A 24,414-nucleotide genomic window follows, 5' to 3' on the forward strand; every position below is an offset into this window, starting at 1 on the left:
GATTGACGTCAAATAAGTTATTGTATAAGTAAGGGGGTAGGCGTAATAAGCTGTAGCTTCAGCCTACACCCTTTCGGTCTGTTTTAAAGAATATCTGTTTTTTTGTTATAATTTTGTCCTATGAAATCATCGTTATAAAAATAATCGTTAAAAATTATGCTTTTTGTTATGTTTGTACTGACCAAAATAAATTTCATTCATTCATACCAATATAACCACTAGGGGACATACGGAACTTGTAGCCACTCTACAGACTGTGACCACTAGGGAACATACTAAATGGTTACATGTATGTAAGAACTACTTAAAATACAAGTAGATGATTATTGTTAAAACTGCAAAGAAAATAACAATTAAACAGTTTAATCTAAGAATTAAAAAGTTGGATCCAACACTCCCATGTTACAACTGTGGAGACATTGGCTGTGATAGAGCACAGGAGCAGAGACTACATCCCACCCTGTCTGCACAGGCCCGGCAGTAAATAGTCCCCATCAGCCAGTACCTGGTGTGTGACAACATTGAGAAGGAATTGGAGTCCCAAAATGAAAAGTACTTGGAATATTGTCGTCAGTTCTGGAGATTTACCAGGATGCTGCCTGGATTAGAGAACATGTCTTCTGAGGAAAGGGCTTTTCTCTTTGGAGCTTAGTACAACAAGATGGTAAGAGGCATAGGTAGAGTGGACTGCCAGCATCTTTTTCCTCAGGTAGAAATGGCTCATACAAAGGGACATTTAGCATGACATCTAAAACTTTGACAAACTTCTACAGATGTGTATCAGAGAGTATATTGACTGTCTACATCACAGCCTGGTGTGGAAACACCAATGCCCTTGAATGGAAAATCCTATAGAATGTATTGGATACAGCCCAGTGCATCACAGGTAAAGCCCTCCCCACCACTGAGCACGTCTACATGAAGCATTGTCACAGAAAGGCAGCACCCAGCATCAGGGACCCCCAGCACCCAAGACATGCTCTCTTCGCTCTGCTGCCATCAGGGAGGAGGTACAGGAGCCTCATCTTCTTGATATTTATTGTTTATTTATTTATTATTTTTCTTTCTTTCTTTTTGTATTTGCACAGTTTGTTGTCTTTTGCACAGTGATTGGTGTGGTCTTTCATTGATTCTGTTATGGTTATTCTCCTATAGATTTACTGTGAGAAAATGAATCTCAGAGTTGTATATGTACTTTGATAATAAATCTACTTTGAACTTACGAACATAATTTCAATGTGGTTGTAGGAAAGTATAGGGAACACGTCAAAGGTAGGTACTCAGAGCAGTGGGTGGTGTAGAGATAGATATATGAGGGGTATTTCAGAGACATTTAGATAGGTACGTGGATGATAGAAAAATGGAGGATTATGCTGGGGGGGGAGAAAGTGTTTGATTAACCTTGGAGTAGGTCAATAGGTTGGCACAAGGGGTCTGTACCGTGTAGTATCAGGTTTCTCTTGTGATGCAGAGAAATTGCTGAACTGCAGTGTTGAGTTAGAAACAGTCCTGCTGCTGTTACCTACCTACACCTTCCCTCGACCTGTTGCCCAGCAACCAGAGTCAACAGTGAGGCAGCCGGAGGCGGGAACCTTCTGCTCAGGCGGACTGTTCGTTCAGAAGTGAAGTGAAGTGAGAATAACTGACTGATCTGTGAAGAGAGTTCAGTGAACGTTCTATCAGACAGTTGTCACCCCCTCATGTTTGTCACAAATCCTCAGCAGACACCAGAAGGTCTGCTTTGCCTCAGCTGGTGACAGGTGGGAGGAATGGCAGCTGGAGAACCTGGAGGCTGGCCAACCTTTGAGAAGAACCCCCTTGAACTCACCGTTGACGATGTCTATGAAATCTCCTACGATGTTGGTTGCCAATTCAGGGAAGTGAACGCCTCACGAAGTTCAAGGGCGGTTTCTGAGTTGAGTTTCAAGATACTGAGAGTTTTAGAAATGTTAGAAGCTCTCGTCAGTAAAGGACCGGTGACTCGAGAGGAACTGAAATTGGGGCGGGACCACCTGAAGGTCGAAGCAGAGAGACTCGTCAGAGCAATACAGGACAGAGAGACAGACACTGAGCACGAGGTATGGACAGACTTCAACCCCTGCCATACCTGAGCTTCAGCCGACCCCGTGTTTAAACCCATGTCACTGGCCAAGCTCTGTACTTGAGCAGCTCTTTGCAAAGTCTCTGAACCCTGAGAATTGGACAAATACCATAAGATTTATGAACAACAGCAGAATACAGCAGGTTTCCCTCTCTAACACAATAATGGAGTTCCAACAGTCATGCCTGTAAATCATAAAATCACTAGGGTTAGAGGATGTGCTATAACGAGAGGTTGGACAAACCTGTGTTGTTTCTCTGGAGTGGTGGAGACTGAAGGGAGATCTGATTGGGGCTTATAAGATTATGAGAGCCATAGATAGAATGGACAAGTAATATCTTTCTCCAAGGGTTGAAATGTCTAATCCCAGAGGGCATGCATTGACGGTGAAAAGGGGTAATTTCCAAGGAGATGTGGGGGTGTTTTTCACAGAGAGTGGTGGTACCTGGAATGCACTGCCTGAGGTGGTGATAGAGGCAGAAACATTAGAGAATTTGAAGAGACATTTAGATAGGCCCAGTCCATCACAGGAAGAGCCCTCTGCACCTTTGAGTAAATCTACATGAAAAGCTGGCACAGGAAAGATCTTGAACCAAAGGGGATAACATGACTTGCCCCATCATTGAAATATTCCCACAGCCAATGGATTCACTTTCCAGGACACTTCCTTTCATGTTCTTGATTATTTATTGCTTATTTATTTATTATTATTATTTCTTCCTGTTTGCATTTGCACAGTTTGTTGTCTTCTGCACTCTGTTTGAATGCCCAGGCTGATGCGGTCTTTCAATCCTGATGGCAGCAGCAAGAAGAGAACATGTCCTGGGTGGTGGGGGTTCCTGATGATGGATGCTGCTTTCCTGTGACAGAACTCCTTGTAGATGTGCTCAGTGATGAGGGAGGGCTTTACCTGTGATGGACTGGGCCATATCGACTACTTTTTGTAGGATTTTCCTTTCAAGGTCATAGGTGTTTCCATACCAGGCCATGATGTGGCCAGACAATATATTCTCCACCATACATCTATAGAAGTCTGTCAAAATTTTAGATTTCATGCTGATGCTTCCAAGAAAGTAGAGATGTTGCCATGATTTCTTCATAATTGCACTTATATGCTGGGCCCAGGACAGATTCTACGAAATAATAACACAGGGGAATTTAAAATTTCTGACTCTCCCACCTCTGATACCTCGATGAGGATTGGTTCAAGGACCTCCAGTTTCCTCCTCCTGAAGCCAATAATCAGCTCTTTGGTTTTGCTGGCATTGAGTGAAAGGTTGTTGTTGTTATGGCACCACTCAGCCAGATTCTCAATCTCCCTCCTAAATGCTGATTCATCACCATCTTTGATTTGGCCAATGGCAGTGGTGTTGTCAGCAAACTTAAATATAGCATTGGCGCCTCACAGTCAGAAGTATAAAGTGAGTAAAATGGGGGGGCTAAGCACACAGCCTTGTGGTAAATCTGTGCTGAGGGAGATTGTGGAGGAGATGTTGTTGCCAATCCGAACTGACTGGGGTCTGCAAGTGAGGAAATTCAGGATCCAATTGCACAAGGAGGTATTGGGGCCAAGGTCTTGAAGGTTAGTGATTAGTTTTGAGGAGATAGTATTGAATGCTGAGCTGTAATTGATAAAGAGCATCCTGATGTATACACCTTTGCTGTCCAGATGTTCTGGGGTTGAGTAACGAGCCAATGAAATGGTATCTGCTGTGGACCTGTTGTGCTGGTGGGCAAACTGGAGTGGATCCAATATGTTCCTCAGGCAGGAGTTGATATGTTTCATCACCGACCTCTCAAAAGACTTCATCACTGTAGATGTAAGTGCTACTGGACCATAGGCATTTGAATGAGCAAGGCACAGAGGGAGATGTCTTAATGCAGTCAGTGGGATTAGTGCAAATAGGCACAATGTTGGATCAGACATCATGGATTGGTTCAATAAAAGTGGAACCCATCTTAGCCCTGACTAGCCAATCTCCCTGGCCTTTCCCCAGAGTTCTTTGCAATGTCTTACAAATATTCATTCCTTTTTGAGGGTTTCTTTGCACAAACAGGTCCCTGTGTAAAACTTTCTCCTTCCCTCTGGTTCGTTTGCAACCCCTGTCCTCTGGTTTAAGACATGAACTGAGTTTCAGCTGCCTTGTCTGTGAAATCAGCAGCTCCCATCTACACTCTGCTGGCACAGGCTGCAGGGTCTGACAATCCATCCAGCAGGGACTGTGGGGGAAAGTACTTGTCTCACGTCAGAGGCCTCGCTGGACTCCACAGAAATCCCAACTACGGTCTGTGCTTGGGATTCGGGTTTGGGCATTTGAGTTGACTGTGTAAGGGTCTTGTGTTCAAACAGTTTAAAGTAAATTTATTATTAAGTACATACTACCGTATATATGTCACCATATACAACCCTGAAATTCATTTTCTTGTGGGCATTCACAGCAAATAGAGAGAAACACAATAGAAAAACTGTGCACGACAGAGATGGCCAAACAACCCATGTGCAAAAAACAACAAACTGTGCAAATATAAAAAGAAAATAATAATTATAGAATGATAAAAATAGAAAAGTACAGCACAGAAACAGGCCCTTCAGCCCACCTAGCTCACACTGACCCATTTTAACTGCCTACTTCCATTGACCCGCACCACAGCCCTCCATACCCCTACATCCATGTACCTATCCAAACTTAAACGTTGAAATCAAATTCACACACACCATTCGAGCTGGCAGCTCGTTCCACACTCTCACAACCCTCTGAGTGAAGAAGTTTCCCCTCATGTTCCCCTTAAATGATTCACCTTTCACCCTTAACCCATGGCCTCTAGTTATACTCACACCCAACCTCCGTGGGGGAAATATCTACTTCCATTTACCCCTCATAATTTTGCACACCTCTATCAAATCTCCCCTCAATCTTCTACACTCCAGGGAATAAAGTCCGAACCTACTCAATCTTTCCTTATAACTCAGATCCTCCAGTCCTGGCAACATTCTTTAAAATTTTCTCTGTACTCTTTCAACCATATTTACATCTTTCCTGTAGGTAGATAACCAGAACTGCATGCAATACTCCAAATTTGGCCTCACCAATGTCTTATACAACTTCAACGTAACATCCTATCTCCTGTACTCAATAAGAAGAATAAGAATGTTATACAATATTAATTGGCCAATTACTTGTTTACAAATTATATATAAAATAGTAACATAATGCATCTCCCAGCTAAACACCACTCACTTGGATAACCAGATCAGGCTTACAGAAGAGCAGAAAGGATGCCATAGGGGTATGAAAGGATGTGAAGAACAACTGATGATAGATTCCATAATGCTAAATCAAGCCGGGTGGAAAAGCAGAGATAATTCATGTTGCTACATTCACTAGCAAAAGCCATTTGATTCTTCCCCACAGTCATGGTTAATAGAAGTTCTTAATATATATAAATTAACCCCAATACTTGTGAAATTCTTGCAACATCTGATGAAGCATTGGCATACTATAATCACTCACCAAAAGGAACAACTACCATTATCAAAATTAACCCAGGCATTTTCCAGGGCTACTCCCCAAACCCACTATGGTTTGTCTAGTTTTAAACCTGCACTCTAATTTACCTAATCTGATGAAAATGAGGTATCAAATCAGACAGCCAAATGAATTATACCTTGACACATCTTGTATACATGGACGATTTGAAATTATATGCTCCTTCATCTGTAAAGCCAAAGCAATTAATTGAAATAATAGAGCTATTATCTAAAGATATAAACATGAACTTTGGACTAGATAAGTGCAGAATGTTAAGCATAAATAAGGGTGCCATAGAGCTAGTAGAATACAAAGCAGAACAGCAGGATACAGTACAACCGATGGATGAATATGAAACATATAGGTATCTGGGATATCAACAAGCAAAGAAAATAGATCATAGTGCGATAAAGGAAAAACTTCCGACAGAATTTACTTCAAGGCTTAAGAAAATCTGCCGTATTCTTTTGGCAGAATATCTTGGTCCGAAACTGATCTGGAAAATTTATAAAGAAAAATAAGAACTGAAAAGACAAATTTTAGAAAACACAATGTACACTCGAACACACTTACATTAACACTGCCTAGAACAGAATGGGGAAGAGGAATAACAGGCATTTACAAATATTTACACAACAATGAGATAGAACTTCTAAGGATAGATTTTCATCAATAAAAACAGGATTCAGCACTCAACGTGAGCATATGCAACTCTGATAAGTACACACTGCTAAATGAAAACACGGCCCAGAAAAATGAAGAAATTATCCAGTAGTTAACCAATGGAAGAGCATGAGTCTCCATGGAAGACATCCCCACATTTCTCAGCAGACTAGATGTCGACGAGGACACGTCAAACGCCTGGCTCAGAGTTGGAGACCTCTTCCCAAAAACAGAGGTGTTCCATGTGGCAATACAGGACCAGGTGGTTAACACAAAAAAAATCAACAATACATAATAAAAGACAAACAAATTCATGATGATAAATGCAGAAAATGCCAAGGGAAATCAGAAACAATCCAACACATTACAGGGTCCTGTAGCAGTTTAACTCAATCTCATTACTTACACCTGGCACAATCAAGTAGCAAACTTCATTCACCAAAAACTTGCTTTAAAATACAACTCAATAAAGACACCATATCTTACCATAAATACAACCCTGATCCTGTTTTAAAGTCACAATCCTGCAAATTATATTATGACCCATCCATTATTACAGATAGAACAATCCATAATAACTATCCAGATATAATATTACAGGATTATCAAGCAAGAGCAATTTACTTAATAGATATAGCCAATCCAAACACACATAACATATAGAAATCAGTAAGTGTAAAACAACAGAAATATGCTGAATTAAAAAGACAAAACTGTATACTTTGATAATAAGACGAACCTTTGAATACCAAACACCACTGGAATAGTCTGAAAGTTCCTAGCAATTAAGAAATGAGTATGCTTGGCTATGCCCGTACCTCAGGTTTTAGACTATAAAACATAGGAGCAGAATTAGGTCATTTGGCCCATCGAGTCTGCTCCACCATTCAAACATGGCTGATCCTTTTTTCCCCTCCTCAGCCCCACTCCCGGCCTTCTCCCCGTAACCTTTGAGGCTGTAGCCCAACGGTCCCCAACCACCGGGCCGCGAGGAAACGCTATGAGTCAACTGCACCTTTCCTCATTCCCTGTCACGCCCACTGCTGAGCTTGAACGCACGCGAGGTCATTACCCACGTGTCATCCATGTCAGCACGGGAAGGAGATCAACTCCTCGAGCTTGCAAATGACGGCGGGCTGAAAAGTATGTTTGACATAACATCTCTGCTGGCATTCTGGATCAAAGTCAAGGCTAAATATCCTGAGATAGCCATGAAAGCACTGAAAACGTTGCTTCCATTTCCAACATATCTCTGCAATGAATGCAACGAAAACTAAACTGCCGTATAGACTGGACATAAGGAACCCCCTTCGAGTATCGCTGTCTCCCATCACCCCTCGATGGCATCGTCTTGTTGCAGGGAAATAAGTCCACGGCTCCCACTGATGCAGCGATATTGGTGTGTTGCAATGATTTTATATGTTCTGTCACGAACCCCGTGACGGGAATAAAGAACCAGCAGAGATGGAAAACACTTTGGAGTCCGGTATTGCTATTAACTAATGGTATTTATTAGTAACTATGCAATACAGTAATATAAATGCAGATAAATCAAACAGGTTAGCAATGATTATATATATAAGTAAGTATATCAGTAAGTGTGGAAATATGTGTATGTAAAACCAAGCTTCTTTAAGTCTCGGGGTAAAAAGATACAGTCTTACGATGATGAGTGAAGTGCAGTTCAGTTCGTGGTATTGAGTTGAGTGGCGATGGAGAGAGAGAGAGGGAGAGATTTGAGTCTTCAGGTGAGTTGACACCGTCGATCTTCTCGTTGTCCTTCGAAATCCTTTACAAGTCACCGACTGTGACTTTAACCAGGGGGACGGGTCTTCTTTGGTGGAGCGATCCCCCAGGCGAGGGTGGACACATGGACAACTGCCCACCAGTCAACCGCTTTTCCTTCCTTCCACTGTTCGAGCGATGGATCGATACGCCTGATCGATCCTCCAAAACCCACTTTCTCTGTGGGTACAACAAAGCTCATTCAGTGTCCAGATCGTGTGTCTGAGGTCTGTATCATCTGACCTCCTATTTATTTCACCAGGCTGGGTACCACCTGTCATTCAAATAACTCCTCCTTCCTCTCTGTGAAGAAATGCGCAAGCAGGCGAACTGTCCTTGAACAAGTATCAACGACCTGCCTTCGGTCACCATAGCAACTTTCCAGCTGCTCAGTGCTGTCTCCAACAAACTCAGTAGAAATCCAAAGTTACTTCCAGTGCCTTAAAGTGGCAGTCCAACCGTGAATCTTCATCTCTCTCTCTCTCTTTTACAAACAAGCTGTTAAATAACTCTCTCTCTCTCTGTACAAAAGCACAGTTCATAGGGGTACTTCAGGATCTCCTCACAGTTCATACTGGGAAAATATGCGCTGTGTGTTTAATATCCAAACGTTATTTAAAATCTTATGATGCTATTGACCTATAAGTGACTTATAATTGACTTATCACTATATTCATGCGAGGAAAATATGCGCTGTGTGTTTAATATTAAATTCGTTAGATAAACCCTTCTAGAAACGAAATTGAGTGTATTAGCCACTTATCACCTATTTTCCGGTTGTGATTAACACCCCCTCCGAACAGAATCGCCAAAAACGATTTGTAGCAAAAATCGGCACGTACACGCATGTGCGCTGGGGTGCTCGCGCAAGGCTTCATGGTCATGGTAGTCTTTCTTGGGGTAAACACAACGTATTTGAGTGCTACTCTAGTCCATTGGCAACCCTACCCTCCTCCCCCACCCCTCGGTTGGCCGGTCCGCAAGAATATTGTCAATAATAAACCGGTCCGCAGTGCAAAAAAGGTTGGGGACCCCTGCTGTAGCCAATCAAGAACCTATCAATCTCCGTCTTAAATATACATAATGACCTGGTCTCCACAGCTGCCTGTGGTAACAAATTCCACAAATTCACCACTTCAGGCTAAAGAAATTTCTCTGCATCTTTGTTTTAAATGGATGCCCCTCTATCCTGAGGCTGTGTCCTCTTGTCCTCGACTCTCCCACCATGGGAAACATCCTTCCATGCCTACTCTGTCTAGGCCTTTCAACCCTCCTCATCCTTCTAAGTTCCAGCGAGTACAGGCCCCTGAGCTATCAAATGTTCCTTGTATGATAACCCTTTTATTCCCGGAATCATCCTTGAAAACCTCCTCTGAACCCTGTCCAATGCCAGTACATCTTTTCTCTGATAAGGGGCCCAAAACCGTTCACAACATTCAAGGTGAGGCCTCACCAGTGCCTTATAAAGCCTCAGCATCACATCTCTGCTTTTGTATTCGAGACCTCTTGAAATGAATGCTAACATTGCATTTGCCTTCCTCACCACAGACTCTACCTGCAAGTTAGCTTTTAGGGTGTTCTGCACAAGGACTCCCAAGTTCCTTTGCATCTCAGAGTTTTGGATTTTCTCCCCATTCAGAAAATAGTCTGCACATTTACTTCTTCTACCAAAGTGCATGACAATTTATTTTCTTGCCCATTCTCCTAATCTGTCTAAGTCCTTCTGCAGCCTTCCTGTTTCCTCAACAGTACCTGCCCCTCCACCAATCTATCTCTCTATCAAGTTTCAAATTGAACTCAATGATATTATGATCACTTGCTTGTAAGTGTTCCTTTACCTTAAGCTCCCTAATCGCCTCTGGTTCATTACATAACACCCAACATAGCTGATCCCATTGTAGGCTCAACAACAAACTGCCCTAAAAAGCCATCTTGTAGGCATTCAACAAATTCATTCTCCTGAAATTCATTACCAACTTGATTTTCCCAATCTACCTGCATGTTAAAATCTCCCATGACTATCATAACATTGCCCTTTTGACACACCTTTTCTGTTTCCCATTGTAATCTGTAGTCCACATCCCAGCTACTGTTTGGAGGCCTGTATATAACTGCCATCAGGGTCCTTTTATCCTTATCGTTTCTGAACTGAAACCTCAAGGATTCAACCTCTTCCAATCCTGTGTCACATCTTTTTAACAAATTTATGCCATTCTTTACCAACAGAGCCACGACACTCCCTCTTTCTACCTTCCTATCCCTCCAATACAACGTGTAACCTTGGACATTCAGCTCCCAACTACAACCATCCTTCAGCCACGATTCAGTGATGGCCACAACATCATACCTGACAATCTGTAATAGTGCAGGCAGGTGGTCACGCCGGGGCCACGGGAGGCAGACAAGTGGGTCACGGTTAGGAGGGGGAAGGGGAAAAGTCAGGTAATAGGGAGTACCCCGGTGGCTGTGCCCCTTAACAACACGTACTCCTGTTTGAGTACTGTTGGGGGGGACAGCTTACCCAGGGGAAGCGACAGTGGCCGTGCCTCCGGCACAGAGTCTGGCCCTGTAGCTCAGAAGGGTAGGGCAAGGAAGAGGAGGGCAGTTGTGATAGGGGACTCGATAGTAAGGGGGTCAGATAGGCGATTCTGTGGACGCAGTCCAGAGACCCGGATGGTAGTTTGCCTCCCTGGTGCCAGGGTCCGGGATATTTCTGATCGTGTCCAAGATATCCTGAAGTGGGAGGGTGAGGAGCCAGAGGTCGTGGTACATATAGGTACCAATGACATAGGTAGGAAAAGGAATGAGGTCCTGAAAGGAGAATATAGGGAGCTAGGAAGGGAGTTGAGAAAAAGGACCGCAAAGGTAGTAATCTCGGGATTACTGCCTGTGCCACGCAACAGTGAGAGTAGGAATGCGATGAGGTGAAGGATAAATGCGTGGCTGAGGGATTGGAGCAGGGGGCAGGGATTCAAGTTTTTGGATCATTGGGACCTCTTTTGGCGCAGGCGTGACCTGTACAAAAAGGACAGGTTGCACTTGAATCCTAGGGGGACCAATATCCTGGCGGGGAGATTAGCGAGGGCTACTGAGGTGACTTTAAACTAGAATGGTTGGGGGGTGGGAATCAAATTAAAGAGGCTAGGCGTGAGGAGGTTAGTTCACAACAGGGGGATGGGAACCAGTGCAGAGAGACAGAGGGGTGTAAAGTGAGGGTAGAAGCAAAAAGTACTAAGGAGAAAAGTAAAAGTGGCAGGCCGACAAATCCAGGGCAAGCATTAAAAAGGGCCACTTTTCAGCATAATTGTATAAGGGCTAAGAGAGTTGTAAAAGAGCGCCTGAAGGCTTTGTGTGTCAATGCAAGGAGCATTTGTAATAAGGTGGATGAATTGAAAGTGCAGATTGTTATTAATGATTATGATATAGTTGGGATCACAGAGACATGGCTCCAGGGTGACCAGGGATGGGAGCTCAACTTTCAGGGATATTCAATATTCAGGAGGGATAGACATGAAGGAAGGGGAGGTGGGGTGGCGTTGCTGGTTAAAGAAGAGATTAACACAATAGAAAGGAAGGACATAAACCGGGAAGATGTGGAATCGATATGGGTAGAGCTGCATAACACTAGGGGGCAGAAGACGCTGGTGGGAGTTGTGTACAGGCCACCTAACAGTAGTAGTGAGGTCGGAGATGGTATTAAACAGGAAATTAGAAATGTGTGCAATAAAGGAACAGCAGTTATAATGGGTGACTTCAATCTACATGTAGATTGGGTGAACCAAATTGGTAAAGGAGCTGAGGAAGAGGATTTCTTGGAATGTATGCGGGATGGTTTTTTGAACCAACATGTCGAGGAACCAACTAGAGAGCAGGCTATTCTGGACTGGGTTTTGAGCAATGAGGAAGGGTTAATTAGCGATCTTGTCGTGAGAGGTCCCTTGGGTAAGAGTGACCATAATATGGTGGAATTCTTCATTAAGATGGAGAGTGACATAGTTAATTCAGAAACAAAGGTTCTGAACTTAAAGAGGGGTAACTTTGAAGGTATGAGACGTGAATTAGCTAAGATAGACTGGCAAATGACACTTAAAGGATTGACGGTGGATATGCAATGGCAAGCATTTAAAGGTTGCATGGATGAACTACAACAATTGTTCATCCCAGTTTGGCAAAAGAATAAATCAAGGAAGGTAGTGCACCCGTGGCTGACAAGAGAAATTAGGGATAGTATCAATTCCAAAGAAGAAGCATACAAATTAGCCAGAGAAAGTGGATCACCGGAGGACTGGGAGAAATTCAGAGTCCAGCAGAGGAGGACAAAGGGCTTAATTAGGAAGGGGAAAAAAGATTATGAGAGAAAACTGGCAGGCAACATAAAAACGGACTGTAAAAGCTTTTATAGGTATGTAAAAAGGAAAAGACTGGTAAAGACAAATGTAGGTCCCCTGCAGACAGAAACAGGTGAATTGATTATGGGGAGCAAGGACATGGCAGACCAATTGAATAATTACTTTGGTTCTGTCTTCACTAAGGAGGACATAAATAATCTTCCAGAAATAGTAGGGGACAGAGGGTCCAGTGAGATGGAGGAACTGAGCGAAATACATGTTAGTAGGGAAGTGGTGTTAGGTAAATTGAAGGGATTGAAGGCAGATAAATCCCCAGGGCCAAATGGTCTGCATCCCAGGGTGCTTAAGGAAGTAACCCAAGAAATAGTGGATGCATTAGTGATAATTTTTCAAAACTCGTTAGATTCTGGACTAGTTCCTGAGGATTGGAGGGTGGCTAATGTAACTCCACTTTTTAAAAAAGGAGGGAGAGAGAAACCAGGGAATTATAGACCGGTTAGCCTAACGTTGGTGGTGGGGAAACTGCTGGAGTCAGTTATCAAGGATGTGATAACAGCACATTTGGAAAGCGGTGAAATGATCAGACAAAGTCAGCATGGATTTGTGAAAGGAAAATCATGTGTGACAAATCTCATAGAATTTTTTGAGGATGTAACTAGTAGAGTGGATAGGGGAGAACCAGTGGATGTGGTATATTTGGATTTTCAGAAGGCTTTTGACAAGGTCCCACACAGGAGATTAGTGTGCAAACTTAAAGCACACGGTATTGGGGGTAAGGTATTGGTGTGGGTGGAGAGTTGGTTAGCAGACAGGAAGCAAAGAGTGGGAATAAACGGGACCTTTTCAGAATGGCAGGCGGTGACTAGTGGGGTACCACAAGGCTCAGTGCTGGGACCCCAGTTGTTTACAATATATATTAATGACTTGGATGAGGGAATTAAATGCAGCATCTCCAAGTTTGCGGATGACACGAAGCTGGGTGGCAGTGTTAGCTGTGAGGAGGATCCTAAGAGGATGCAGGGTGACTTGGATAGGTTGGGTGAGTGGGCAAATTCATGGCAGATGCAATTTAATGTGGATAAGTGTGAAGTTATCCACTTTGGTGGCAAAAATAGGAAAACAGATTATTATCTGAATGGTGGCCAATTAGGAAAAGGGGAGGTGCAACGAGACCTGGGTGTCATTATACACCGGTCATTGAAAGTGGGCATGCAGTTACAGCAGGCGGTGAAAAAGGTGAATGGTATGCTGGCATTTATAGCGAAAGGATTCGAGTACAGGAGCAGGGAGGTACTACTGCAGTTGTACAAGGCCTTGGTGAGACCACACCTGGAGTATTGTGTGCAGTTTTGGTCCCCTAATCTGAGGAAAGACATCCTTGCCATAGAAGGAGTACAAAGAAGGTTCACCAGATTGATTCCTGGGATGGCAGGACTTTCATATGAAGAAAGACTGGATGAACTGGGCTTGTACTCGTTGAAATTTAGAAGATTGAGGGGGGATCTGTTTGAAACGTATAAGATCCTAAAGGGATTGGACAGGCTAGATGCAGGAAGATTGTTCCCGATGTTGGGGAAGTCCAGAACGAAGGGTCACAGTTTGAGAATAGAGGGGAAGCCTTTTAGGACCGAGATTAGGAAAAACTTCTTCACACAGAGAGTGGTGAATCTGTGGAATTCTCTGCCACAGGAAACAGTTGAGGCCAGTTCATTGGCTATATTTAAGAGGGAGTTAGATATGGCCCTTGTGGCTACGGGGGTCAAGGGGTATGGAGGGAAGACTGGGGCGGGGTTCTGAGTTGGATGATCAGCCATGATCATAATAAATGGCGGTGCAGGCTCAAAGGGCCGAATGGCCTACTCCTGCACCTATTTTCTATGTTTCTATGTTTCTAAGATCATCCACCTTATTTCTTATACTCAGTGCATTGAGATATAACACTCTGAGTGCTGAATTTGCTACCCTTTTTGATTGTGCTTTCCTATCACATTGATACTCACCCTGCTGGCTGCAACTTTGTCCTATCATCTGCCTGCCCTTTCTGACAGTCTACTGCACACAATTTTTGTTTTGTTACCAACCATCCTATCCTGGAGTCCCTTCACTCCAGTTCCCATCCCTCTGCCAAATTAGCTTAAACCCTCCCCAACAGTCTTAACAAACCTGCCTGTGAGAATATTGACGCCCTCAGATTCAGGTGCAACCCGTCCCTTTTGTACAGGTCATACCTCCCCCCATGATCCAAGGACCTGAAGCCCTGCCCCCTGCACCAGCTTCTCAGCCACACATTTATCTACCATGTCATCTTGTTTCTACCCTCAATGGCACGTGGCCCAGGTAACAACCAAAAATTAATACCCTGGAGGTCCTGCTCCTCAGCTTTCTACCTAGCTCTCTAAATTTTCTCTTCAGGACCTCTTTGCTTTTCCTTCCTGTGTCATTGGTACCAATATGCACCAGGACATCTGGCTGCTCTCCCTCTCCCTCCAATGTGTGGACAGAATCTGAGACATCCCTGAAGCTGGTACCTGGGAGGCAACGTACCATCTAGATGTCCCATTGGCATCCACAGAATCTCCTGTCTGTTCTTAAGTTGCAGAACCTGGGCCTCTGTAAATCCTTCTGCAATTGGATCCTCAACTTCCAAACCGAAAGACCACAATCTGTGTGGATTGGTGATAACATATCCTCCTCATTGGCAATCAACACTGGTGCACCTCAGGGGTGTGTGCTTAGCCCACTGCTCTACTCTCTCTCTATACCCATGACTGTGGCTAGGCACAGCTCAAGTACCATCTGTAAATTTGATGACAATACAACCATTGTTGGCAGAATCTCAGGTGGTGATGATAGGGCATACAGGAGTGAGATATGCCAACTAGTGGAATGGTGCCACAGCAACAACCTGGCACTCAACATCAGTATGACGAAAGAACTGACTGTGGACTTCAGGAAGGGTAAGATGAAGGAACACATACCAATCCTCATAGAGGGATCAGAAGTGGAGAGAGTGAGCAGTTTCAAGATCACTGAGAATCTAACCTGGTCCCAACATATCGATGTAGTTATAAAGAAGGCAAGACAGTGACTATACTTCATTAAGAGTTTGAAGAGATTTGGTACGTCAACAAACACACTCAAAAACTTCTGTAGTTGTACCATGGAGAGCATTCTGACAGGCTGCATCACTGTCTGGTATGGAGCGGCTACTGCACAGGGCCAAAAGAAGCTGCAGAGGCTTGTAAATCTAGTCAGCTCCTTCTTGGGCACTAGCCTACAAAGTACCCAGGACACCTTCAGGGAGCGGTGTCTCAGAAAGGCAGCGTCCATTATTAAAGACCTCCAGCACCCAGGGCATGCCCTTTTCCCACTGTTACCATCAGGTAGGAGATACAGAAGCCTGAAGGCACACGCTCTGATTCAGGAACAGCTTCTTCCCCTCTGCCATCTGATTCCCAAATGGACATCGAACCCTTGGACACTACCTCACTTTTCTAATATACAGTATTTCTGTTTTTTTTTGCATGTTTTTAAAAATCTATTCAATATACAATACTGTAATTGATTTACTTGTTTATTTATTATTATTTTTTCTCTCTCTCTCTCTTCTAGATTATTATTGCATGGAACTGCTGCCTTCACCTCACGTGCTGGTGAAAATGAACCTGATTCTGATGATTGAGTCCCCTATCACCACCACTCCCCTCTTCTCCCTCTTTCCCTTCTGCACCACAGATCCATGCTCAGTACCAGTAACCTGGCTTCCGTACATTCCCCTTATCGGTCATCCCCCACAACAGTATCCAGAATGGTACATGTATTATTGAGGGGAATGGCCACAGGGGTGCTCTGTGCTAACTGTCTATTCACCTTCCCATTCCTTCCCCTGACAGTCACCCAGCTACCCGCCTTCTGCAACTTCGGGGTGACCACTTCCCTGTAACTCTGATCGATTATCTCCTCACTCTCCGGTACAAGCTGAAGGTCAGCCAGCTGCTGCTCTAGTTGCCTAACATGGTCTTCAAGGGGCTGCAGCTGGATGCACTTCACACAGATGCAGTTCCCTGGGAGACTCTGGGTCTCCCAGCACTCCAACATCCTGCATGAAGAACACACATTGGCCATTTAAACTACACGAAGTGCCCCCGACACAGCAAGGAAAAAGAGAAACTTGCCTGGACACTCACCCAGAGCCAAAGCCTCTTCTGAGCCAAAGCCTGACACTCCCACTCTCCCCACTGGCCCACTCCAACAGAGGCCGCTCCAGTTGTCCCTTCTGTATTTTTATTTACTCCCCTCTGCACTGTTCCAGCCACTGACTGGGCTGCCAGAATGACACCAAATGCCTGCAAAGCTCTCCTTTTAAGCAGCTTTACCAGCTTGAGCTGAGAAAAAAACAACAATAATAAATAAATACGCAATAAATGTCGAGAACACGAGTTGTAGAGTCCCTATGAGTGAGTTCATAGATTGTGGAATCAGTTCTGTGTCGGGGTGAGTGAAGTTGAGTGAAGTTATCCCTCTGGTTCCAGAGCCAGAATGGGACGGACACACCAGTAGTGGTCTCCTGTACCTTCTGGTTCCGTCACTCTTGATTTCGGTGTCTGGTTTCTCCCAGGAGATTCAGTATTCCACCATTGTGCTCTCTGTTTCACTTCTCGGAGATTGTTCGTCCATGGACTGCTTCACCCACTGAATGTTGTTTGGTTTCTGAAAACAGAACGGTGGAGTGGCCAAGAGCATCACAAGTGTAGAGGATCCGAATAGCCCACAGTTCACCTTCCAAGAACTGCGCGACGTGCTGGAGGATCGCAACAACCTTAAAGCTCAGCTTCTGACTACCCAAGCGGCCATCCAGGGTTATAGAAGGTGGGTCTAGTGAGGGAGATTTCCCTCCAGCTACACGATAGGCTCATGTAGACAAACCTCTGTTAGGAGTGTCTCCTGAAACGTCGACAACCCAAGAAGTTTCCCTCTCCACCATTTTTACTTCCGATATTGACATCTGCAGCATTTTAGCTCTGAGTCAGGCTCTGTGGAAGGGCCTGTGTTCCCATTACCAGGACTACATGTCCCAGTGAAAGGCCTGTGTTCCCATTACCAGGACCACGCGTCCCAGTGAAAGGCCTGTGTTCCCTTTAACAGGAGGGCGCGTCCCAGTGAAAGGCCTGTGTTCTCATTACCGGGACAGCGCGTCCCAGTGAAAGGTCCGTGTTCCCGTTATCGGGTCAGTGCGTCTCAGTGAAAGGCCTATGTTCCCGTTACCGGCGTGGCACGTTCCAGTGAAAGGCCTGTGTTCCCGTTACCGGGACAGCGCGTCCCAGTGAAAGGCCTGTGTTCCCGTTACCGGCGCTGCACGTTCCAGTGAAAGGCCTGTGTTCCCGTTACCGGGACAGCGTGTCTCAGTGAAAAGCCTGTGTTCCCGTTACCGGGGCGGCGTGTTTCAGTGAATTCACTCACAGGACGTGAGCCGAGCTGGGAACCGGGGCAGTGATTGGTGAAGGTGCCTGACGGGAGCAGTTCTAATTCTTGATCACTGCCACACAGTCACAGAGCTCAGAAAAAGGCCCTTTGGCCCATCCAAGTTAGTCCCATTTGCCCATGTTTGCCCTCCATCCCCCCCATATCTCTCGGAGTCTGTCCTATCCATATACCCGTTGAAATGTGAGACCATAAAGACTTAGATCAAGTTTTCTCCTATTTGATTGTGACTAATTTATTCCACCCCCCCCAACCCTATATTCGATAGGTTTGAATGAGATCCCCTCCAGCGAGTACGGTCCCAGAGCCGTCAAGTACTCCTCGTACGTTAACCCTTTCATTACCAGGATCGTGAAGCGGTGGGGTTGCGACAGGGAGACTGATCAATTGTCTTCCTCCTGAGGGGCAGAGTGGAGTGTTATTTGAACGTAGGATGTGACCAGAGAAGAAGCATGCCATGTAGCAGGAGACAGGCACCTCTGATCAGTAATGTAGAGCTGACGTGTTTCTGCCTCTTCCAGTGGAATCCCCATTCAGGAAGATCAGCACGAGGTGGAAACTGAAGACAGACCACGTCCATGAGCTGGAAGCAGCTAAGCTACATCCATAGAGTCATACAGCACAGAAACAGGCCCTTTGGCCCATCGTCTGTGCTCTAGCCACCGAGCATACATTTACACTAATGCCATTGTCCGACACACCACCTGGCACTTCATCTGAGTGACGTGAGGGTCACTCCCTCAGGCAGTGAGTTCCTGGCTTCAATCACCTTCTGCAGGGAAAAAATCCTTAAATCAGAATCGGTTTAATATCACTGGCATATGTCGTGAAATTTGTTGCATGCAGCAGCAGTACATTGCAATATATAGCACTAAAAACTGTGAATTACAGTGGTTAAATTAAATAAGTCATACAAAAATAGAAATAAAAAGTAGTGAGATGGTGTCCATGGGTTCAATGTCCATTCAGAAATCTGATGGCAGAGGGGAAGAAGCTGTTCCTGAATTGTTGAGTGTGTGGCTTCAGACTCCTGTACCTCCTTCCCGATGGTAGCAATGAGAACAAGGCATGACCAGGGTGATGGGGGTCCTTAATGATGAATTAGCCATGATGGAAATGCCAGAGAAGATTCGATGGGCCAAATGGCCTAATTTTGCTCCTATGTCTATGGATCAAAGGGCCTGTTTTCATGCTGTAAGACTATGATTCTTCATGTGGAGGATATATCGCCAGGGCAACTTCAATAAGCAAAAGACACAGCGGAAAGAAGTTCTGTGAATCTGCTCATCTTCTCCCCCACAAATGGGAGAGCTGCCTTTAGCTGGGAAATCATTTAATTTGCATTGAATGTGTATGGGTTTCACTTGTTTAAGACGAGTTGGCATAAAATCATTGTATAAATGTGGTAGGTGTGAGTTAATTTCAACAATTAATAATATATATTCAGAAAAAATAATATCTTGAAAATGGCTCATATAAAATAAAAACTGTACCTGCTTCAGGAAGAACTGCTTTTCTACAGAAACAGAGAAATTTCTGAATCTAAATTGGGGATTTCAGAGCAACACACTGTGGATAAAGATGGACGTGGATGAAGATGGGACATGGATGAAGATGGGATGTGGATGGAGATGGATTGTGGATGAAGATGAAACGTGGATAAAGATGGGATGTGGATGGAGATGGACATGGATGAAGATGGGATGTGGATGAAGATGGGATGTGGATAAAGATGGAATATGGATGAAGATGGGATGTGGATGGAGGCGGGATGTGGATGGAGGTGGGATGTGGATGGAGACAGGATGTGGATGGAGATGAACATGGATGAAGATGGGATGTGGATGGAGATGGACATGGATGAAGATGGGATGTGGATGAAGATGGGGTGTGGAGGAAGATGGGATGTGGAGGAAGATGGGATGTGGATGGAGATGGACATGGATGAAGATGGGATGTAGATGAAGATGGGATGTGGATGGAGATGGAATGTGGATGGAGATGGACATGGATGAATTTGGGATGTGGATGGAGATGGATGAGGATGAAGATGGGACATGGATAAAGATGGGATGTGGATAAAGATGGAATATGGATGAAGATGGGATGTGGATGGAGGCGGGATGTGGATGGAGGCGGGATGTGGATGGAGGCGGGATGTGGATGGAGACAGGATGTGGATGGAGATGAACATGGATGAAGATGGGATGTGGATGGAGATGGACATGGATGAAGATGGGATGTGGATGAAGATGGGGTGTGGAGGAAGATGGGATGTGGAGGAAGATGGGATGTGGATGGAGATGGACATGGATGAAGATGGGATGTAGATGAAGATGGGATGTGGATGGAGATGGGATGTGGATGGAGATGGACATGGATGAATTTGGGATGTGGATGGAGATGGATGAGGATGAAGATGGGACATGGATGAAGATGGGATGTGGATGAAGATGGGATGTGGATGGAGACAGGATGTGGATGGAGATGAACATGGATGAAGATGGGATGTGGATGGAGATGGACATGGATGAAGATAGGATGTGGATGAAGATGGGACGTGGAGGAAGATGGGATGTGGATGGAGATGGACATGGATGAAGATGGGATGTGGATGAAGATGGGATGTGGATGGAAATGGGATGTAGATGGAGGTGGACATGGATGAAGTTGGGATGTGGATGGAGATGGATGAGGATGAAGATGGGACATGGATGAAGATGGGATGTGGATGGAGATGGATGTGGATGGAGATTGATGTGGATGGGGGTGGATGTGGATGAAGATGGGACGTGGATGAAGATGGACGTGGATGGAGAGGGACATGGATGAAGATGGGATGTCGATTAAGATGGATAAGGTCTGAGGAGGTACCACAACTGGTCAGGACATAAGACTGTTTATACTTTCTGCATCAACCTCCCCAGCATAGAAACCATTCACATCCATCCACATTCACAGCGGTAGATGTCACTGACGAAGATATTAATAGTCCTTTATACAGAGACTTTTTCCAGGGCTACTATGTATTACAAAAAGCATGCACTTTGGTAGAAGAAATAAAAGTGTGGACAATTTTCTAAATGGAGAGAAAATTCAAATATCAGAGGTGCAAAAGGACTTGGGAGTCCTTGTGCAGGATTCCCTAAAGATTAATTTGCAGGTTGAGTCGGTGGTGAGGAAGGCAAAGGCAATGTTAGCATTCATTTCTAGAGGACCAGAATATAAAAGCAAGTATGTAATGCTGAGGTCTTATAAGGCACTCATAAGGCCTCACTTGGAGTATTGTGAGCAGTTTTATGCTCCTTTCTAAGAAGGAAGGTGCTGACATGGGAGAGGTTTCAAAGGAGGTTCAAGAAAGTGATTCCAGGAACAAGAGGACCGATTTATGGCTCTGGGCCTGTACTCACTAGAATCAAAAGAATAATGGGGGAGGCTCTCATTAAAACCTATCGAATGTAGAAAGGCCTTGATAGAGTGGATGTTTTCTATGGTGGGGGAGTCTAGAACCAGAGGGCACAGCCTCAGAAAATGAGATTTATAACAGAGATGAGAGGAATTTCCTTAGCCAGAGAGTGGAGAATCTGTGGAATTCATTGCCACATGGCTGTGGAGGTCAAGTCCTCATTTAATTTAGCATATTTCTGGTATTTTTCACTTACCGATTTCTGTAAGTTGTGTGTGTTTGGAATAGCTATATCTATTAAATAAGTTGTCCTTGCTTGCTTATCCTGTAATATTATATCCAGATGGTTATTATGGATTGTCCTATCTGTCACAACTGATTGGTCATAATATAATTTGTGGTATTCTGACTCTAAAACTGGATCAGGCTTGTATTTATAGTAAGGTGTGATTTCATTTATGAGTTTGTATTTTAAAGCAAGATTTTGGTGAGTGTTGTTTGCCACTTGATTGTGTCTGTGTAAGTAATCAGATTGAGTTAAACTGCTGCAGGATCCAGTAATGTGTTGGATTGTTTCTGGTTTCTCTTGGCATTTTCTGCTTTTATCATCTTGAATTTGTTGTTCTTTAATTATGTACTTTTGATAATATTTTGATGTTATTCACCTGATCCCGTATTGCCACAAGGAACCCTTCTGTTCTGGGAAGTGTCTCCAACTCTGAGCCAGGCATTTGATGCTTCCTTATCAGCATCTAGTTTACTAGAAGTCTTCCATGGAGAGTTATGCTCTTCCACTGGTTAACTTTTTGTTCTATGGTGATAATTTCTTCACTTTTCTGGATTGTTGTCTCATTCAAGCTTAGTGGTGTACTTCTTATCAGAATTGCATGGAGAGCTGATTCCAGTTTCCGATGATGAAAGCATATCCTTAGAAGTTTTATTAGACTGTTATGTAGATTTTTAGTCTGATATTCTTCTTCCCCTTTCTATCCTAGGTAGTGTTAATCTAAGCACATTCAAATATACATAATGTTTTCTGAAATTTGTCACTTCAGTTCTTATTCTTTGTAAATTTTCCAGATCAGTATCAGACCAAGATATTATGCTGAAAGAATACATTAATATGGGTGTAGCAAAAGTGTTTATTGCCTTTGTTATACTTTCACTGTTGAGCTCTGTTTAGCAACTTTTTTTAAAGCCTTGAAGTAAATTCTGTTATAAGTTTTATTATTATTACTTTTTGTATTTGCACAGTTCGTCATCTTTTGAACACAAGTTGATTGCCCAAGGTGTGGTCTCTCATTGATTCTGTTATAGTTTTTACTTTTCTATAGGTTTATTGAGTATGCCCACAATTAATCTCAGGGTTGTAGATGGTGACATATGGAGTTTGATAATAAATTTACTTTGAACCTTGATTGACATGATGAGTTGGGCTGAAGAGACAGTTTATGTGCTATAGAGCTCTACAAGTCTATATTCTCCAAGGACAGGGTGCTAGCAGAGTACAAGGAATATTCTAGAACAAATTGCATTTAACGCTTTCTCAACCTTGCCTGTATTCTCAGTGTCATTTGGTCCATCTCCTCCCCCTCAACGCGATGGCCATCGTCACCATCTACTTGCCCTGCACTCTAACTGTAAATGCAACACAGGACTCTGCATTGTTTTCTTTTTTCTACCTCAATACAAGTACGTACCACAGGCTCAGTAAAAGCTGCAGGAAGTTGCAAATTCTGCCAGCTTATTCATTGACACTAACCTCCCCTGCATCAAGGAGATCTTCAAATGGCGATGCCTCAAAAAGATGGCATCCATCATGAAGAACCCCTATCACCCAGGACATGGCCTCTTCTCATCGCTACCGTCAAGGAGGCAGTACAGGAGCCTGAAGATGCACACTCAACGATTCAGGAACAGCTTCTTCCACTCTGCCAGATTTCTGAATGGACAGTGAACCCATGAACACTACCTCAATATTTTTTCTTCTTTTTGCACTATTTGTTTTTAAATGTCTTATTGTAATTTATATATTATTATATTTCATAATATACTACTACCACATAACAAATCTCACAACATATGCCTGTGATATTAAACCTGATTCAGATGGCACGCAGAATGCTTTTCACTGTATCTCTGTATGTGTGACAATAACAAAACAATTCCAGTCACCTCTCACTCACTTCCTCTGACAGAAGTCTATGCTGATACACAGTACTGAGTACAGTGGAACACCACAGCAGATCAGTCCTAACCCACTACTGAGCACATCTCCATGGAGTGCCATTGCAGGAAAGCAGCATTTATCATCAGGGATCTCCACCACTCAGGAAATGCCCTCTCCTCCTTAAATTGCAGGCTGAATTTGATCACATGGCTCCTGAGGGTTCCTTTACCTTAAACTCCCTAATCAAATCTAGTTCATATCACAACACCCAATCCAGAATAGCTGACTGCCTAGTGAGCTCAACCACAAGCTGCTCTAAAAAGCCATCTTCTAGGTATTCTACAAATTCTCTCTCTTGGAAACCATATCAGCACTAACCTGATTTTCCCCAATATATCTGCATATTGGAATGCCCCATGACTGTCATAACTTTGCCCCTTTAACATGCATTTTCTGTTTCCTGTTGTAATTTGTATTCAGAGGCCTGTATACAGCTCCCAGAGTCTTCTTACCCTTGCAGTTCCTTAACTCTGCCACACGGTTCCATACCTTCTGATTCCATGTCACCTCTTTTGAAGGATTTGATTTCATGTTTACCAACAAAGCCACTCCTGCCTGTCATTTCAACACAAGGTGTATCCTTGGATGTTAAGATCCCAACAATACTCTTCTTTCTGTCACAACTCAGTGATTCCCAAGTCATACCCACCAATCTTTAACTGCGCACAGTCTCAAGGCTGTAATTGCATCTACTCAATATTGATTTGAAAGCGGCCGGGGGGGGGGGGGTGAATACTGTGCAATCAATTATATTGTGTTTCATATTTGTATTCAAAAATCTTTTTTTGATGATCAGTGTCAAAAAAGTCAAATTAAATCCACTGTGATTCGATGTTATAAAACAATAAAACATGAAAATGCCCAAGGGG

At 43.8% G+C, this 24,414-nt stretch overlaps 1 protein-coding gene across 1 annotated transcript; it reads left to right on the forward strand.

The window, feature by feature from the left end:
- The first annotated feature begins 1,720 nt into the window (after positions 1–1,720).
- LOC140186459 (RILP-like protein 2) lies at positions 1,721–18,567 on the forward strand. The gene is made up of 3 exons (XM_072240750.1): positions 1,721–2,078; positions 17,149–17,297; positions 18,431–18,567. Exons 1-3 carry the CDS (start codon positions 1,770–1,772, stop codon positions 18,489–18,491), a joined length of 519 nt encoding a protein of 172 aa, XP_072096851.1. The 5' UTR covers positions 1,721–1,769; the 3' UTR covers positions 18,492–18,567.
- The last annotated feature ends 5,847 nt before the right edge of the window (positions 18,568–24,414 follow it).

This window comes from Mobula birostris, chromosome 22, assembly GCF_030028105.1.
Source record: "Mobula birostris isolate sMobBir1 chromosome 22, sMobBir1.hap1, whole genome shotgun sequence".
NCBI lineage: Eukaryota > Metazoa > Chordata > Chondrichthyes > Myliobatiformes > Myliobatidae > Mobula > Mobula birostris.

Bases quoted from the DNA above. Each gene is read 5' to 3' on its own strand.
- LOC140186459 (XM_072240750.1), top strand. From the start codon at position 1,770: ATGGCAGCTGGAGAACCTGGAGGCTGGCCAACCTTTGAGAAGAACCCC. The intron at 2,079-17,148 runs GTATGGACAGAC...TTCTGAAAACAG, and splicing joins AGACAGACACTGAGCACGAG to AACGGTGGAGTGGCCAAGAG. The intron at 17,298-18,430 runs GTGGGTCTAGTG...TGCCTCTTCCAG, and splicing joins GCCATCCAGGGTTATAGAAG to TGGAATCCCCATTCAGGAAG.